Genomic DNA, 15,956 nt, shown 5'->3' with positions numbered 1-15,956 from the left:
TATATATATATATATATATATATATATATATATATATATATATATATATATATATATATATATATATATATATATATATATATATATATATATATATATATATATATATATATATATATATATATATATATATATATATATATTGGCTTTTTGGATTGTTGGAGAAGAACGCAGCGCGGGCGGTAATGCTTCAGTATGGAACTCGGCAAAGCGTGGAACGATACAAACACAGCAGACCCGAAACAAACACGCGATACAAACACAGCAGACCCGCAACGCCACCCGGAAGAAGCAGATTGCGAGAAAATGGAACTGCTGTACAGCTCCCAAGAAACACGGAAATTCTACAAGAAGCTCAACAAATCTCGCAACGGCTCTATAGCCGCGTGCCGAAATGTTTGGGGATAAGGACAGGAGCCTCTTAACGGATGGACGTGAGGTGATTAAAAGGTGGAAGCAGCACTTCGATGAGCACCTGAACTGCGTGGAGAACGTAGGCATGGGGGTTTGAGATAACGGAGGAAACGACTAAGGAGTGTATTGAAAATAAGCTATCCACATACATTTGTGTTGTACGCGTGTATTTGTGATGGTTTTTTATGATCAGATCACAGCATGCTGTGCGTTTGGCTGTCGGCTTTCGTTTGTTTACTTGTTTGTGCGGTTGAAATTCTGCGTTTTCAAAATGTCGCGTATTGAAAAGGAAGTGAAAATTAAGGTTGAGGACATATGCTAAGTGAAAAAGGTATTACTATGCGAAAATTGGCGAAGCGGCTTTGGAATTCATCATGCCAGTGTTAAAACCATCATTAATAAGTTTGGGGAACAGCAGAAAATCTAGGAACAAAGTGTATAACAGAAGAAGCGAGCAGCAACAAGGGCCCTGAAATTATATTCGCATCTTTTGCAGTGTCCGGATGCATGCGTTTTGATGGACGATGAGACTTATGTGAAGGACGACTCAAAAACCCCTCTAGATCCACAATACTTTACTATCGTCGTTGGAGAGGATGTGAGCGATACGGACAGGTCGATTCAAGTGGAGAAATTCGGTCGAATTGTACTGGTATGGCAAGCAATATGGTCCTGTGGTTAGAAGTCGACCATATTTTTTACTCCCGAAATTATAAATGCAGAAATCTATCGATCTGAGTATCTCCAGAAGAGATTGCTGTCTTTATATAACAAGCATAGTTCACCTCCACTGTTTTGGCCGCATTTAGCGTCGGCTCACTATGCAAAAACCACCCCAATTGACTTGCGGAAAAAGGTGTAAATTTCGGAGATAAAAATATCAATCCACCAAATTGCCCTCAGCTTCGACCCATCGAACGTTACTGGGCAATCGTGAAGAGGGTCTTCAAGACTGGTAAGGAAACTGGGAACATGCAGGAGTTCAAAAAAATGTGTTCTCAAACGTCCAAAAAATACGATGCAATACTCGTCCGGAACTTGATGAAGTGCGTTCGATCAAAAGTTCGAAAATTCGTAAAGGAATAACTTAAATTTCATTCGGTTTTCATTTTACTCAAGTCTATCCTGGTACAATGAAGAATCAATTTTTAGTTTGATTATCATATCGTTTTTTATCATAATTTAAAGGAAAATTTTGTGGATAGCTTATTTTGGATACACTCCTTACGTCAGTGCAGCAGAAGACGGAAATGATCCAGCTCCCACACTGAGGGAGTTAAGGATGCCATGCACCAGCTCAAAACCAAAAAAGGAGCTGGTAAGGATGGCATCACAGCTGAACTCATCAAGATGGGCCCAGAAAAGTTGGCCTCGTGTTTGCTCCGATTAATAGTTAGGATCTGGGAAACCAAACAGCTACCGGAGAAGTGGAAGGAAGGGGTAATTTACCCCATTCACAAAAAGGAGACTATTTGCAATGCGAGAACTTCCGAGCGATCACAATTCTGAATGCCGCCCACAAAGTGCTATCCCAGACCATCTTCCGTCGTCTGTCACATAAAACGAATGAGTTCGTGGGAAGTTATCATCTTCAGTTATCAGGGTTCATCCATGACCGATCAGTAACGGACCAGATCTTCACCGTGCGGCAAATCATCCAAAAATGCCGTGAATACCAGGTCCCAACGCATCACCTTTTCATCGACTTCAAGGCGGCATACGATAGTATCGACTGCATAGAGCTATGGAAAATTATGGACGAGAACAGCTTCCCTGGGGATTGCGACAAGGTGACGGACTCTCATGCCTACTGTTCAACATCGCCTTGGAAGGAGTAATGCGACGAGCCGGGCTTAACAGTTGGGGTACGATTTTCACGAAATCCAGTCAATTTGTTTGTTTTGCGGATGACATGGACATTATCGCCAGAAACTTTGGAACGGTGGCAGAGTTGTACACCCACCTGAAACGCGAGGCAGCAAAAGTTGGACTGGTGGAGAATGCGTCGAAAACGAAGTACATGCTAGTAGGCGGATTCGTCTAGGAAGTAATGTCACGATAGACGGGGATACTTTCCAGGTTGTGGAAGAATTTGTTTACCTCGGATCCTTACTAACGGCTGACAAAAATGTGAGTCGAACACTGGAAGTCGTGCCTACTACGGGCTTCAAAAGAATCTGCGGTCAAAAACGATTCACTCCCGCACGAAGTGTACCATGTACAAAACGCTTATAAGACCGGTGATCCTCTACGGACACGAAGCATGGATCATGCTCAAGGGGGACCTGGAAGCACTTGAAGTTTTCGAGCGGCGCGTGCTAAGGACGATCTTCGGCGGTGTGCAGAAGAACGGCGTGTGGCGGCGAAGAATGTACCAAGAGCTCGCTGCACTCTACGGCGAACCCAGTATTCAGAAGGTGGCTAAAGCCGAAGAATACGGTGGGCAGGGCATGTTGCAAGAATGCCGGACAGCAACCCTGCTAAACTGGTTTTCCCACAAATCCTTTTGGAACAAGAAGGCGGGGAGCGCCTAGGTAGAACGTGATCTTGCATATAGCGAGACTGTTCATTCTTTGTTATAGACCAAAATCTTTGTCATGATGAAAACTCTTCACATAACTGATTCCAACTATGCATAATTTTATATGAAGACTTTAGTCTTTATTCAAACATGATCTTTTTTAAATTTTAAGCTGGCTAGTAAGATGTTTACTAACAATATCTAGTTTGTGGAGTGCATATATGCTATTGCTATTACGACGCATCGTTCCACGGGCACACTGAGAGAAAGTGCAATGAAAGTGAAAAATTGATTGAATCCTTTGAGAGTATGGCCTTTATGTGCGAGTTTTGTTGATGGTATTTGCTCATTTCACTCTCTTTCAGTACATCTGTGGGATTTGTTTGTTTATTTGTTTGTTTGTTTCTTATGATTCATCTGACATAGTTTGTCTTAATGAATAAAAATTAATGAACTAAGTACACTAAATTTAATTTTCACGATACACAATATGAAAAAGGTCAAGTAGAGGTTGATGAAACACACGGGACGACACATTAAAATCGAAATACTGGAAAAACTCGTTGAATCTCGTACAGACAGAGCGAAAAGGTTCGTGCTGTCCATAAACCGTATTCCTTGATTCCAGGAGCAGAAAGTTGCGTTGACGAAGTGATCTTTCCGGTGCGTAGAGATTTAACCGCATTAGCAAAGGTGGGCAGTCAATATCCCCCAAAAGCAGTTTAGCAGCAAATGTAGCTTGAGCAATGATTCGTCGTGTTTCCAATGGCTCAAGATTCAATAGACGACATCGATCGGTATAGGGCGGTAAATTCATGGGGTCACGCCACAGTAGCAGTCGCAGAGCGTATCGCACAAATTTTCGTTGAACAGCTTCAATCCTAGTTTTCCAGAGAGCATGGTAAGGACACCACACCACAGCGTTTGACTCGAGTATAGAGCGTACAAGTGAGCAATACAAAGATCTCAAACACAACGGATCCCGAAACTCTGAGGCAATCTTCATGATGAAACCGAGTTGACGATTGGATGAAGCAAGATTGTCAAGAACAAATTTCAACGACGGCTAGTCCACGTCATACCAATCCATGCACAAGACCGGCGCTTCGTCGAATCCAAAGAAAAAAACATGTTCCATTGGGGACGGATATAGCGAGATGGATTAGTCGATGCCTTCCACGCAGCCCACCTGGGTTCGATTCCCAACCCCGCACATAGTCTTAGAAAGTTTTTCTGGCCCGAAGAGGCGAAAGACCTTAAGCCTCTATAATTGAAACAAAAAAAAATTCTGTCGTAATGGGAGTTGACTTTATTCCTTGACTTTGCGATACTGTAATTATCGAGACCAAAAGTATCGATACTAAAAGTATCGATACTAAAAGTATCTCCCTGATGCGATATCGATACCAAAAATACCCGGTTCTTGAAAGAAAGTTTCGATACCTCAAAGTATCGACTCCAACATCCCTATCTTGTCCCCTACACGACCCCTTAAGTTTTTTTCTCTCGTGTGTTCCGTGTTATAATTGTATCGTTACAATTATGCTAGTAAAGTATTGATCGTTTGCAAAATTCACCCAATCAATTAAATAGTACGTGCTATTCGTACTCACGTCATCCAGTTATGTTTCTGACATTAGCCTTCCGTCTCTTTCTTGTCGAGGACTGACACTTTTTGCATTTTTTGGGTAACATTAGAAGCATTTTGTGAAATTTCCTCACGACTGTTAGATTTTTGGTCGATTGAGACTTTCAGTTTAGTTTAGTTATCGATAGAAAAACTGGAAGAAAATTAGCTTAGACAAGAGAAAGTTTTGGTCAGAAACCCATCTTGCAATGTAAGGGCGGTTGATAAAAAACATCATAATTAATAATGGTGTTTGCAAATAAAGTCAATAAAAATTTTTTAGTGTGGGACCCAATTTGAATTCTTTTCAATATACAGTACATTTCTATAGGATTTGCCATTTTTTGACAATAACATGAAGAAAAACTGCTACAAGTTTTGCCCTTTTCAATAGACTGTCTAGGTGAATTTTGGATTCTTTCGTAACAAAGTCTGCATGTTGAGTAAAATATAACAAAATCTGAGAGGGTCCAACGAACATTTGTTCAATGTGGAGCGAGATGCGTCCTTTCTAAATATTGCTACTGTTTTGCGTCGACCCTTGTATGACAGTTAGTTATTTTAATATATGGAACCTGAAGTTGAATCTGGATAGAATTTGACAGGAGCCATTTTTCGTCTCGACCAACTGAGTAGAATGACCGTTCGATCTTCTTAACAACTCTGACACATATAATCTCGAAATAATAGCATAAATTTTCAATGTTTCGTTCGGTACGTCAATATAGAGAAAGCACTTCGATGAAAAACAAAAAAAGTGTTCTGCAAGTATCAAATTGAACTGCCGAGTTTTGCATTAAGCAGTTAATTTTGAACTGCTCTACACAGATAAGCCAAAGACGAAACGTAAACATATTAACTTTCAAAGTACTTTTTTGTGAAATATATTCTGTAATCAAGCTCACAAATCCTGGTTTGCACTCCTGTGATATTTAATACATATAGGGAATATACTTTCGATTTCATCATTTAATTTGAAAACTTATTCAAACTATTTGTTGAATCAATTAGAGAGTGATTATTGGCTCGTGATTTAAATTAAATAACCAAAAATCATTAGCAAGTCGAGGACCTAAAATTCTCGAAAAGAAATACGATCCCCGATCGCTCAGACCGCCGCAAAAAAGAAATGAAGAAGGAACCATTCTCTAACGAACCTGATGATAACCAAAACTCGTCCCTCCGTAAGACACAGCAACAAACCGGAGAAGGGCAAAAGATTTCTCGCTCAGTTGAAAACGACCCCTATTTAGTTTCAATCTTTCTTTACATACTTTAACGACCTTTTTTTTCCATTGGTTCGTATTCTTGCTTAATTTATTCACATTCAAAAACTAAGCTTCTTTACACTTGTGCAATGTGTTCCATCGAGGGTGGATGCGACATCATAGTTCCAGTGAGCCAAGACCCTGACGAAGAGCAACCCTCCACAATCCTAATACGTCAAGTGCCTTCATGTTTCGTTTTTCGTTTCCTCTTTCTTAAACGAAGCTAGACCGCATCTGGCCGGAGAATAAAAACGGTCAAAAATTGTTAGTCTCTTGAACAGAAGATTTCCTAATTTATTTACTTGCTGTTTTATCCAGTTCCTCGAAATCCCTTCTTTGTTCAGATTGTTTATTCTCGCCTAGTCGCTGCATGGTTAGTGCATATGGTGCGCATTATGACGAGACATGAAAACATGCTAACTTAAGCTGGAGCTTAGATAACGATGGAAATAGTTTCTCCGTTCGAGCTGATACCGAAATGATAATTGTTGTTTGTATCCAGGATCGTCAGCTTCTTATCGTTCTAGATGATTTAATTGTAAAAATAACATAACGATATACAAAATAATATCCAAAAATGTATTTAGGGGGCTCAATCGGTTACAGGGCATGGACGGAACTTTTTATTGCGCAACTCGCCGAAAGACACTTGTCAACTAGTAACTGTCTTGAGATGAGTATGTGGGGAATAGGAAGAGAAGAGGTCGTTCCTGGAATATTTTCAAAGAGGAGGTTGGATATAATAATAATAATAATAATAATAATAATAATAATAATAATAATAATAATAATAATAATAATAATAATAATAATAATAATAATAATAATAATAATAATAATAATAATAATAAAAATAATAATAATAATAATAATAATAATAATAATAATAATATCGGGAGTGCAAACTAATTCGGCCCGGTTTCTGGGGTCAAAAACATTTATTTCAAAATAAAAAGAAATTAAAGATAATCAAAGTATCGTTCATCGCTAGTTCCAACTTTTTCCCACCTTTCAGGCAATTTTCGAATTCCATCTCGAAAAAATGTCTCGTCTTTTGAGGTTATCCAAGTTTGAGCCCAATTTTCGATTTCTGTAAAAAATGTAAACCAATGACCTGCCAGATCGTGTTACATCCGTCGGGATCACCAGTAATCAGAAGGAGCCATGTCAGGAGAATACGGAGGGTGCAGCAAAATGCCCCACTTGTGAGTTTTCAAATATTATTTCACGACTTTTGCGACATGAGGCCGAGCGTTGTCATGCAGGAGAATAACTTTTTCATATCTTGGCTTGTATTCCGGCCATTCTTCTCGTAACACATGAATTGCAGCCTAGGTTTTTTACCGTCACTGCCAACCTCAATCGGATGAAAACATTTTGACAGTTCAGCAGTACTGTTTGTAAACAGAGATTTTAATGTTTGTCTGTTGACAAATTGGATGAGAGCATTTACGGTCCATATCGCCTAAAAAAAGTATTAAAACATTTGCTCACGATTTGACACGGTTTGTTTTTGAGATTTGTTAAATAAAAGTGACTAGTTGCAAAGTGTAAAGATGATTGTTTGAAATGTGTTCTTCGATTTTTGTTTAAGCTTGTTTGTCAAGGATGAATTTTTGTTCATTCGTGACGTCACGATAAAAAGTTCAATTGATGTTGATGCCGACGACAATAATTGACCGGGCATAGCGTAGTCTTTTTTACTTAGGGTTATCATAGAATATCCATTTTTTATCCCCAGTACCAATTCAATCGAAAAAACACTTTCTTTGTTGCCTTTGATTCAGCTGCTAGCAACAGTGAATTCGCCTTTCAATGTCTTTCGGTTTCAGTCATCCAACAACCTTACTTTTGAAGCATTCTCATGGATTTTATTCGCACAGAAACTGCTTGTTGAGTCGCTTGCAATGATTCTGCAAGCTCCTCTTGAGTTTGCTCGGATCTTCATCGAGTAATGCCGCCAACTGTTTGTCTTCGATTTTTTTTTGTTTAAGCAACTTGGTATAAACGTCTTCGAGAAATCGAAATAAGTTTCATTTTTGAGTTTCTGATCACGGTTTCGGTAATATCGGAACCGAATACCAGGAGCCGGTATCGCCGGAATGAGTTCGTTTAGCCATCAATGAATCGGATCTGCAAATTAGAAGAATGTGCTACTCAGTTCTGAGAATCCGTCTGTTTTTATATGGTCACTTATGAAAAATCGCTGTTAGAACTTTTGTTTTTTTTTACGAAATTCAGGAACCTTCTAACTTTTTTATTCGATTCAGCCATTTTCGAGAGAAGTGAGTGCACATATTTTCATTTTTATCCCGATCACCCCGAAATTCTGGAACCAAAAGTCGGATCCCGATTAAATTCAGGAATTTTTTATCGGTGCAGTCATTAGTAAGAAAAGTGAGCACAAGCACAAAAATCAATTTAGTATGGAAATTATTAATTTATGAATGTTTGATAGAAAAACCTTTTCAATCTCAATCTCATCGCATTTCAAATTTATTTGGAAACGATCAAAACCATAGAATATTGGTATAAAAATCACATGCTGAATGATAAAAAAATAGATTCTTTACCAAAACGACTCATTCCTACGATTTTGTCTAGTTCTGCGAAGAATACACGAGGTACCGTGTTATCAGCAAACGTTACCAGAAAACCAAACATTGATCCTGCAAAGAAGAACTTAGCACCAAGCCAACAAATTTGATCTACAGTCGCTTATAGTGCCGTAAAGAAATCTTCCTCCGACCGAGCGTTCGAAATAGTGTACCAAATGTGCAAACAAACGAACCCGACAAGAAAAATTACTACCTGGCTTACTGTTGCTAGAGAAACGGAAAAAAACTTGAACTTCTCCGCCAGAACGGTTCTCTTTCCGTCGTTTCAAGGGGCTCAGGGTCTGCGGCTAGAATGTAAATGAGCAAGCAATATTTACTATTTCAATGGCGCGCTTCTCCAGACGAATAAACAAACCACGCCATTCTGCTTGGACCCTCTTCTGGACGAGAACGGAACAAAAACACTTTATTCTTTTCATCATTACACTCCTGGCCGTCAGCGATTGATGATATGGAGTGTTAAAGCAGGCAATTGGCGACGTTGACTCGACGGCAAGCAAGTTGGGAAAAGAACACCTAAACAAATATTGATTCCAGATATCGACCGACGAGAATTCTTAGCAATATTCGTTTCGTAAAAAGTTAAGCGTCGCCGGTTGATGAAGAGATACAACTTCTCTTCGAATTTGGAGAGGCTTGAATTCTATTAGTTTGAAAGTTCTGTAACGAAATGGTCTTTGATTTGAACTTTAAGCAACCATCTAATCCAAAACTGCAATGCATCAAGGATCTATCACATTGGGCAAATGATAGAATGACGACATCCAATCTTCCTGTTATAATGTATAGGTTAGTTCGAAGAACCGCCAATCAGCCTGATAGTAAACGGTTCGCATTCGTGTTGTTAAACTGGGCGCTATTTAAAGAAGTTCAAGGTGATCGGTACTCATTCTACGCGGTTTTAGTTTTGTTTTCCTTCTAAATTCAAAAAACGAAACAACGCAAATAAAAAACCATTCAAAATAAATTTTCATACACGCACAACACCATTACTAAGTGGTGGCCTTCAACCCTCCGATTTCACCCGACCGAACGGAGAATTCAAACGCAGCATAAGTTCTTCTCTTCGAAACGGATGGAACATAGCTACTGTGGAGAAACCGGACTCTTATGGCAATTTGTATATACAAATGTGGTTCCGTCTAGCATTCAGGAAAATCGATGTATTTAAAAGTCAGCTAAAGTTGAATGAATCGTTTCTGTTGTTGATTATATTCAATATTCATTCATGCTGGTAACTCTGCCAGTTAAGGTGGTGAACTTATCTTCACTTAGATAACAATGGTCTAAATTTTAACCCCAACACACAATTCTGAACCTTGCTGTTATCTGTTTTATGTTCATCACGTAAACGTAATCAATGATGATGGACCAATGAAAGTTGAATCCTATTGCACAATATTTCAGCAAATGTCGTCACGACTGGTGTTGGCTCCAGTCACGAGTGGATAGCAATGGTCAATATCGTTCGGAGATCCACGTCGAGTTTCGACAAAATATACATATGTTTCGTCTCGGATTTTCAATAAACATCACATTAATTATGCATGCGGTACTCACTTCATATATATGTAAACACAAACACGTTGTGGTAACGAAACTTCAAAACGGTCCTCAAACGAGACGTACGTCATTTTTTCAGCGCTTTAGAAGGTATTGAAAAATTCTTGATTGAAATCAACGATAATTGATGAAAACAAGCGCCTACAAATATATTTGAAATTTTGTTTTAATGAAAAAAATAAATTCTTCATTATTAAAATGGAATGAATGATTTCCATAATAATTCAAATAAAACATACTTCAGTGTAAGTTAAATGCGAAACAGTGTCGACTGAAAGTTTCTTGAATGGTAAAAATTTCAAAGTACCATTCGATCAGGGTAACTTAATGACTATTGAATTTAAAAAGTGAACTGAAACATGCGCAGAAACATAATAATGAAATTAACATGAGGCGTCATGTACAACTTACGTCACGTCAGATTTCAAATATTTAAGCCGACCACACCCCCGCCCCCTCCCCCACTTTGTCACAATTTATCACAAATTTTGAATATCCCCCTGAAAAATTATGTAATGACTTTCAAAACCCCCTCCACCTTTCCCAAAGTAACAATGTTTTTAATTCTCGTATTGGCACAATGATGTCGTTCTCATAAATGTATACAGGGCTTTTAAGCACACAACCTTTTGGAAAGTTTCACAGCTATCCATTCGAATTGATCTTTTTAAAATCGGTTTATATATTTATGTCTGAATCATTTCTAGATGGAGAAGTATTTAGTTTTTTTCTGTCGTGACATAAAGTTTATTAATTTATGTCTTCATCAAAAAGATGTATGTAATGAGAGCGGGTTATTTCGCCGAAACTCGCTTCGTCGATTGCCATTTCACCGAACGTACCGTTTCGTTTAGCTGAGAGTCGCTTCTCCGAATGCCATTTCGCCGAAAGAGTAATTTGGTCGAAAGGGACAGTAGTCATTTGTTTATTCATGAGCAAATGTAACTTATTGAAATTTCAAGATGTTCTACAATTGCGCTAGAATTTTTATTTATGTTAGATATGTTCAGAAGGATTTTTAAACATATTAAAATCGGTTGTGCAACTTATCACTGTTGAGTTTCACAATACTACCGAAAAAATCACTGTAGAATAACTTTACATCAAAAACAATTGTGCAGTAACATAGATCACCAACTTGTCCATGTTTCACTAGCAGTTAAAGAAATTATGCACAAATTTTCATATCGTCATGTAAAAAGGAAGTAACTATAACAATTGTGCAACTTGTCCAATTTTTTTCAAATGGCTGTCAACATTGTATCAGACACAATATATGCTAAAATGATGAAACATCTCTCAAAGAAAAATAATTCTTCAAGAAATGAATATGACTTCAATCCTAAAGTTTTTAATCATAACTAATCACCTACCCGTCGAACGATCAAAATTAGATAAAGCCGGGTATAAATAAACGATATAAAAAAACTAATCACCTTGAAATAAGTGCAGGTGTTTCAAAAATGAAACACAAAAGTCTTTCAAACTTCCTTCTTTTTCCGTTTTGAAATTTATTTGATTTCAATAAATGCTACCGTAGAACATCCAAATTGCGAACAAAAATTTTTTCTTAATGCAAATTACACTTTACCAAGGAAGTAATAAATCATAATTCCCATAGCCAACAATAAAATTTGCTACATGTGAAACCATCTACCAATGAAAACACAAAACTAGTTTTGTGAAATAATTGAATTGAGAACTATAATTCAAAGAGGATGTTTGAAACTCGATTTAAAAGAAATATTGACAGTGTAGGCATTGTTCAATTTTAACACAAATTATTTTCGTTATTTTTTTTGCATAACAGTTTATGTTGAACTGTTATGCTACCTAGCAGTCCAACCAAACCGAAATCAATGTTTTCGTTCGGCACGTTAGTAAAGACATTTGAACTTCGGTGCAAAGTAGTAAAGTGTTTTACAAATAGCATTAGTTTTACGTCTGCTTAGCGGTTTATATTGGACTGCTAGGTAGCATAACAGTTCAACATAAACTGTAATGCACTGACGAGTCTAGAACGAAACGTAAAGAAAAGGTAGTTATGGCTGAATCAGTTGCAAAACCTTTATGACTTATAGTTAAAACCTAAAGGAATTGAAAGCAATTTGAATCGTTGCTTGGGAAGGATGGTAATTACTATGAGAGTGTTTTTTTATTCCGACAACAGTCGGCCACCTGTTGTAACTCTGATTAAATACTATTTGGGATGAAGGGATGAGACATTTGGCCTCAAACGCGTTCTAGTTTAGGCTTGGCACCATTCAAGCAGTTATTTCGATCAATATAGAAGATATTATGATAATATTTATTATCACAGAAAACGATTCAATTTAGTCAAACATTGACTTGAAAAAAAAATGAAGTTTATAGCTCGGGATTCATGAATTACTAAGAAAACCCATAACCATATGCTAACAATAAAAAATAAATTTTTTCGGAACGTTAGTAAAGACGTGGCACTTCGGTGGAAGATAGAAAGTGTTACGAAAACTCAATTAGTTTGTAAAGAAAACCAGTCTTCACCCAAATTTCAATTAAATAAAATAAGTGGTTCCCGAGAAACAAATATATTGAAGGAAAAACGGTGAAAAAAATATATCCGTTCGTATCTGTTTATATCTGTAATTAATAAGATTTGAAATTGTCATTGGATTAGTAAAAATAGACACCTCACCTCAAAATCACTGAAAATAATTACACACAGTTTACCAACCGAAAGACGAAAGCTTCGTTGTCCAACTAGATTGTTCAGATAACGTACCGTAAGCAAAACCTGGGTACTACATTCCTGTAGTGGAATTTGACCTTCTGTTTCAACAGACTTCGCAGCCGATTCAATGTGTACAGAACCATTGCATGGCTGGTGCTACGGTTCTACTGACACTACGAATCCTTCCAAGTCGGGGCTCGAACATACGACAACTGGTTTATAAGAGCAGTGCCCTATGCATTGAACCGCCAACCCGAGACAACGTACCGTAAACGAGCCGATTTCAAGAAACTGATATCCCATGTTCAAGCACCACTTCATAATGATGTATAACTTAGGTTCCAGTAAAATAAGACAGAACTAGCCGATGGACCCAAAAGATGAACATGTAGACTGATACCCTACGTTTTTCTTAACTAAGCTAACAGTTTCATCCTTCTAACTTCGTCAGTAAAAATGATATGTCTTGTGGGTTGACCAAACAAGTGAATCATTCGTTACTCGTATTCTCTATTACAGAATAATATTCTTCGACTTCCCCTCGTAACCATCGACATGAATTACCCATTAGGCAAACATTACTATCCATCTTTTATCATATCTGTTAATTGGTTCCGTGATAAGAGCAGTCCGCCTCCGCAGACGGCAGTGGATGGTCGAAATGAACTATTTTTGCTTCAGTTTTTACAACTCTCTGGAACCACGAAGCAAATAAATTATAAACAGCTCACCGTCATGCTGATGATTAAGAAGAACATCCGGCAAATTTATGCCATATCATCAGGTAACATATTCGGATAACTGGTTAAAATGCTGATTTCGCCTTTAAATTATTCTATCTGCAGGTCTATTCATCTTGATTCCATCGGGAATTTTTCTCGCCGTTGGTTTGTTCAACCCTGAGCTGCTCCAACATTCGTGGACCTATGACCATGAGGAATATACAATTTTGGTAACTATACTGATGTTTCACATAGGAGCGATTGCCGGGGCTGCAATCACCGTACTGATGCTTCCCAGTTACTATAAACAACACATCGCGGTACGAATTTTTCGTAATCCTACTGTGTTTCGACCAAGCTAATAAATCTGTATTTCTACAGCGCTTCTACTACTATGCCTACATTGGTGCTGGAGTTCTTTTGGCTGCCCGATTCTACGATCTCTGGTCTATCCTGATCGCGAGAATTGTTGGAGGAATGGCGTTCGGATCCGTCTATTTGACTATCGTCATTCACGCAGGTGAAATTGCGGCCAATGATTTCCGCACGACGGTTGTTGCTTTCGTCAATATTTTTCTTATGATTGGATTCCTAATGCACGCAACAATAAACTCGCTAATTATGTATGACGACGCAATGGAACCGACTCAGATTTACGGAATCGTAGCGATCTTGGCAGCCGTAGGCAGTGGATTATCCGCAACATTCCTTACACGAGAGTCGCCGTTTTTCCTGTTGAAACAAGAAGGAGAAGCAGCTGTTGCCGATACCATTGCCAAGTTGCGAAAGGAATCGATCGATTCCTCGACGGTGTTTGCTGAACTAGTCGAAGTTAAGTTAACTATTCGGAGTGAGCCAGAAGTGTATGCTAACATTTACAAGGAAGGAAATCTAAGACCGCTAACCCTGCTGATAATATGTGCTGTTATAAAAGCATTGTGTTTTAATCTTATTCTGAATCTCCTTCAATTGTACGTCGTCGATGAGGTGAATTTATGGTGGAGTATAAAAGAGTACAACATGGCACCTGTGTTACTGATACTGATTCGATTAGCGGCTGGAATTGTTTGGATCAGAACAGAAGACAAATTACCTCGAAAGTCCATGTTCACATTTACAACATTCTTCGGTGGAGGAATCCTGATAGCTGTCGGAATTTGCTACCAAACCGATAGTGACATGTCTTCTCGGACTATTGTTCCTTTGTTTTGTGTCTACCAGCTGATTTCAGCGAGTGGCAGTTCGTTCATTGGAGATGTTTTTTGTTCGGAAGCATTCCCACCAAAGAAGAAAGTACTCTCGGTTGCTATCGTACAGTCGATGGAGCAACTGGTTCATGTTATCGTTCTGTCAGTTGCATTTTCACCGAATTTCACCATCCACCGGACCATATTTGGAGAGATTCTGCTAGCAAGCGGAATACTAACTTTGGTAGGCAGTACTATGTTGCACATACTGCTGCCGGAAACGAAGAACATGTCCCTTCGAATGGCTCGGGTCGAGTTTAAACAGAATAAGCGGGAGGACACATGAACAATCTCTTACAGAAGCAAACAAAACAAGAGGATTAAAATTTTGCGAGCACAGACAATATGAGGGATCTTCAAATTAGAAAAATATATTTTTTGCATGTTCAATCCTTAAACCCTCTAGTTTTAAGTGGTTTCAAATTATTCTAATATTTCAGATTTAGGAAAATTTTTTAATTAAGATATTAGAATCTAAAGTCCAGCGAAACGTTAAAAATAAAACACTTATCCGACTCAATTCAATAATTATAATTCGATAATGGTTCAGTTAAAAACTACTTACTCTATTTTACATTGTTTTATTTTGCTTACATCACTCTAGTGTACTATATGTAACATCCTTGTAGGTCATTTTACATTATTATATTTTTCTATATTTTATTTTTGTCTGCTTTACATAACTTGAACTTGGACTTGAACTTGGACTTGGACTTGGACTTGGACTTGGACTTGGACTTGGACTTGGACTTGGACCTGGACTTGGACTTGGACTTGGACTTGGACTTGGACTTGGACTTGGACTTGGACTTGGACTTGGACTTGGACTTGGACTTGGACTTGGACTTGGACTTGGACTTGGACTTGGACTTGGACTTGGACTTGGACTTGGACTTGGACTTGGACTTGGACTTGGACTTGGACTTGGACTTGGACTTGGACTTGGACTTGGACTTGGACTTGGACTTGGACTTGGACTTGGACTTGGACTTGGACTTGGACTTGGACTTGGACTTGGACTTGGACTTGGACTTGGACTTGGACTTGGACTTGGACTTGGACTTGGACTTGGACTTGGACTTGGACTTGGACTTGGACTTGGACTTGGACTTGGACTTGGACTTGGACTTGGACTTGGACTTGGACTTGGACTTGGACTTGGACTTGGACTTGGACTTGGACTTGGACTTGGACTTGGACTTGGACTTGGACTTGGACTTGGACTTGGACTTGGACTTGGACTTGGACTTGGACTTGGACTTG

At 38.4% G+C, this 15,956-nt stretch overlaps 1 protein-coding gene across 1 annotated transcript; it reads left to right on the top strand.

Annotated features, from left to right (window-relative positions):
• The first annotated feature begins 13,369 nt into the window (after positions 1–13,369).
• Positions 13,370–15,288, top strand: LOC131437473 (uncharacterized). The gene is made up of 3 exons (XM_058606845.1): positions 13,370–13,508; positions 13,570–13,766; positions 13,828–15,288. The coding sequence occupies exons 1-3, from the start codon at positions 13,460–13,462 to the stop codon at positions 14,977–14,979; spliced, it is 1,398 nt and encodes a 465-aa protein (XP_058462828.1). The 5' UTR covers positions 13,370–13,459; the 3' UTR covers positions 14,980–15,288.
• The last annotated feature ends 668 nt before the right edge of the window (positions 15,289–15,956 follow it).

This window comes from Malaya genurostris, chromosome 3 (genome assembly GCF_030247185.1).
Source record: "Malaya genurostris strain Urasoe2022 chromosome 3, Malgen_1.1, whole genome shotgun sequence".
Lineage (NCBI taxonomy): Eukaryota > Metazoa > Arthropoda > Insecta > Diptera > Culicidae > Malaya > Malaya genurostris.
The sequence above is the reverse complement of the archived record's forward strand: the minus strand, read 5'-3'. Positions and strand labels throughout refer to the sequence as shown.

Bases quoted from the DNA above. Each gene is read 5' to 3' on its own strand.
- LOC131437473 (XM_058606845.1), top strand. From the start codon at position 13,460: ATGCTGATGATTAAGAAGAACATCCGGCAAATTTATGCCATATCATCA. The intron at 13,509-13,569 runs GTAACATATTCG...TTCTATCTGCAG, and splicing joins AATTTATGCCATATCATCAG to GTCTATTCATCTTGATTCCA. The intron at 13,767-13,827 runs GTACGAATTTTT...GTATTTCTACAG, and splicing joins ACTATAAACAACACATCGCG to CGCTTCTACTACTATGCCTA.